This window comes from Eimeria mitis, genomic scaffold (assembly GCF_000499745.2).
Source record: "Eimeria mitis Houghton genomic scaffold, Emh_scaff1039, whole genome shotgun sequence".
NCBI lineage: Eukaryota > Apicomplexa > Conoidasida > Eucoccidiorida > Eimeriidae > Eimeria > Eimeria mitis.
The window spans coordinates 7851-11503 of NW_013567238.1; the positions used below are offsets into that span (position 1 = coordinate 7851).

General features: G+C 55.3%; 1 protein-coding gene across 1 annotated transcript in view; it reads left to right on the forward strand.

Moving 5' to 3' along the window:
- Positions 1–3653, forward strand: part of EMH_0028110 (uncharacterized protein) — a gene marked incomplete at both ends in the record, with an annotated part of 8585 nt that overhangs the window by 3389 nt on the left and 1543 nt on the right. The window contains 4 exons of the mRNA XM_013494117.1: positions 90–175; positions 458–545; positions 1566–2078; positions 2398–2559. Of these exons, the coding sequence (XP_013349571.1) occupies positions 90–175; positions 458–545; positions 1566–2078; positions 2398–2559 (849 nt within the window). The remainder of the gene's footprint in view (positions 1–89; positions 176–457; positions 546–1565; positions 2079–2397; positions 2560–3653) is intronic.

The window sequence follows — 3653 nt, forward strand, 5'->3', positions numbered from 1 at the left end:
TGTTGCTATTTCTGCTGTTGCTGTTGCTCTTATTGCTGCTCTTGCTGCTGCTGCTGCTGCTGCTGCTGCTGCTGCTGCTGCTGCTGCAGCACGACATTTTTGCTTCGTTTCAAGAGGCGGCCCTCGCAGCGCTGGATTTCGCCGAAGACAGCCGAGACAAACACACCAACTGGAGGTAAGCAGCAGCAGCAGCAGCAGCAGCAGCAGCAGAAGCAGCAGCAGCAGCAGCAATTGCGGCTGGTTCTGCTGCTGCTGCTGCTGCTGCTGCTGCTGCTGCTCGTGTTGCTTTTATGCGACTTGGTGTTTGTTCCTACTATTCGNTGCTGCTGCTGCTGCTGCTGCTCGTGTTGCTTTTATGCGACTTGGTGTTTGTTCCTACTATTCGAGTTAGGGTTGCGGCTAACTGTTTAGGGTTTAGGGTTTAGGGTTTAGGGTTTAGGGTTTAGGGTTTTCTCAGGGCCCCAGAGGTGTTGGAGGGTTTGGCTGCTGCGGCGAGGCTTTTGGGGGTTTGGATGTCCGTGGAGCCGTCAGAGCACGGCACGAAGGTAAACCCTAAACCCTAAACCCTAAACCCTAAACCCTAAACCCTAGTCCATAGACACCTCTAAACCCTAAACCCTAAACCCTAGGTGTTTGCTGCAGATGCTTCGACTGCTGCCAGCCCTCATATTGCCTCAAACCCCCGAAGATGCGGCGCCGCTGCTGCCTGCTCTGCTCGCCTTCTCCCCGTAACCCTAAACCCTAAACCCTAAACCCTAAACCCTAGCACACCCAAAACCCTAAACCCTACTCCATACTAGACCTTGACGCCCAAGAGGACCATTCTAAGGATTCCTCAGACCCTCAGCAGCTGGCGCCTATACCCACAAACCCTAAACCCTAAACCCTAAACCCTCATAATTCTGCTAAACCCGAAACCCTCAGCGGTGTTTGTGGCTGCACAGCGACGACTGGTTCGACCGGCAGGGGACCCTCGATTTGCTTCTTTCTCTTCTCCTGGAAACCCCGAAGGCTCTTGAATGCTGTAGGGTTTAGGGTTTAGGGTTTAGGGTTTGGCGAGGGTTTAGGGTTTGGCGAGGGTTTAGGGTTTAGGGATTAGTGAGGGTTTAGGGTTTAGGGTTTATTGTTTGGTGAGGGTTTAGGGTTTAGGGTTTGGGGTTTGGCGGGACAATGCCCAGGAGGGTTTAGGGTTTAGGATTTGGTGGTGCAATCCCCACGAGGGTTTAGGGTTTAGGGTTTAGGGTTTGGTGGTGGTTTGTATGCAGCATCAGCTGGCGATTTGGGGTGTCTATGCACCTCTCTGCTGGCTGCTGCTTTTCTCTCTCCCCTCGTCGAGGATCCTTATAAATATATTCAGCAGCAAGACAAGCACAAGCAGAAGTTGCTGCTGCTGCAGCAGCAGCTCGATGCTGCTGCTGCTGCTGCTGCTGTAAGCAATCTCAATACCACTCTTCTGCTGCTGCTGCTGCTGCTCTTGTTACTGCTGCTGCAGAAACACCTGCTGCTGCTGCTGCTGTTGCTGCTCATCCTGCTGCTGTTGCTGCTGCTGCGTGTGTTTGGTGCAGTATCCTGCAGCAGCAGCAGCACGCAGCAGCAGCAGCAGCAGCAGCAGCATGATAGGCCCCCGGCTGCCTCCGTGCCCGTTCCTTCTGCCTGCTGATGTGGGGCCGCTAGCAGCAACTCCAGCAGCAGAATTATGCGTTAGAATTGGGGTGTATGTACACCAGGCGTTGCTGCTGCTGCTGAGCAGCAGCAGCAGCAGCAGCAGCAAAGCAGCAGCAGCAGCAGCAACAGCTGTTGCAGGTGCACGAGGGTTTACACCGCAGACACTGTCACAGGTTGCAGCGCTGCAGCAGCAGCTGCTGCAGGAGCCCAAGCCTTTCCTCTCCGTCTTCAGCAGCAGCAGCAGCAGCAGCACAAGCAGCAGCAGCAGCAGCAGCAGCAGCAAGGCTGAGGTAAAGAAATGTTTTCTATGGGCTGCTGACGTCATCAGCTGCTGCGCTGCTCTCGTGGGCCTTCGCTGCAACGCAGCAGAACTGCAGCAGATTGTGCCGCTGCAGCAGCAAGAGCTGCTCTGGGTACGCTGCTGCTGCTGCTGCTGCTGCTGCTGCTGCCAATGTTGCTGCTGTTGCTGCTGCTTTTTATTTTGCTTTGTTTTGGTGTTGGTGTTGTTGTGATGATGCTGCTGCTGCTGCTGCTGCTGTTGCTGTTTCTGCTGGTGCTGCTGCTGCTGCTGTCTCCTTTTTGCTGCTGCTGCTGCTATTCTTGCTGCTGCTGCAGCATCTGCTGCTGCTTCTCATACTACACAGGATATATTCCCTTTTTATTTCTCTGTATCTAAAATTAAGGGTTTAGGGTTTAGGGTTTAGGGTTTAGGGTTTATTTTCTCTGCTGCAGCACTCGCTAGCATGCCAGTTGGTGCTGCTGCGGCCTGACGACCCCACAGACTTCATCGGGGGCCCCCGGGGGGCCCCCCCCTCGCGGGGGGCCCCCCCCTGCTGGGGGGCCCCCCCAGCCCCGGGGGCCCCCGAGGAGAGCGTGGGCCTCTGGCTGCGGGTTGTGAGGGTTTTGCTGCTGCTGAGCCAGAGACACCCGGGTGTATGTACAGCTGTAGGAAAAGCTGTAGCTCTGTGGAGAAGTGTAAGTTTATTATTTTTTTATTTTATTTTATTTTTTTTTGTTTTATTTATTTTATTTTATTTTATTTTTTGTTTTGTTTTATTTTATTTTATTTTTTTTTGTTTTGTTATATTTTATTTCGTTTTGTTTTGTTTTGTTTTGTTGTTGTTTTTATTATTTTATTTTGCTTTGTTTTGGTGTTGCTGTTTTTGTGCTGCTGCTGCTGCTTCTGCTGCTGTTGCTGTTGCTGTTGCTGTTTCTTACTGGTTGCTACTGCTAAACCTTCTGCTGCTGCTGCTGCTGCTGCTGCTGGTGCTGCTGCTGCTGCTGCAGAGAAGCAAGCGTTCTGCGTTTCTATGCGGGTCCCCCGGTGTCTCTCTGGATGGTATTTGGGGGGACGAGGATGACCTCCTCCTCAGCGCCTTCGCCCTGTTCTTGCGCACAGTTGCCCCCGAGGGTTTAGGGTCTAGGGTTTAGGGTTTAGGGTTTGGGGTTTACCGTCTCCTGTGAGCGCCCGAGGGTCACCTTCTAGGGGCCCCCAACTGCTCTCGCAAGGGCCCTTCTGGGGGGCCCGTTAGTACCCTTCTGGGGGCACCTTAGTACCCTTCTGGGGGCCCCGGGGGGCCCCTGGGGGCCCCTAAAGGGACCTTTCAGTGCACTGTGAGGGCCCTCTCATTGCGCTTAGAGGGGGCCCTTAGGGGGCCCCCTAAGCCCCCTTTTGGGGGCCCCCAAGTACCCTTTTGGGGGCCCATCAGGGGCCCCCTAAGCCCCCTTTTGGGGGCCCCCTAGTGCCCTTTTGGAGGCCCTTCGGGGGCCCCCTCCTACCCTTTTAGGGGCCCCTTAGTGCCCTGTTGGTAGGGGCCCCCCAGGGGGCCCCCCAGTGCCCTTTAAGGGCCCCCTTAGAACCCTTTTGGGGGCCTTTTGTTGGGACGATGGGGGCCCCCCGATGGCTTTCTAGAGCCCCTCTGTTGTCTTCAAGGGGCCCCCAGGTCCCCCCGGGGCCCCCACGGGCCCTTCAGGGGCCCCCGGGGCCC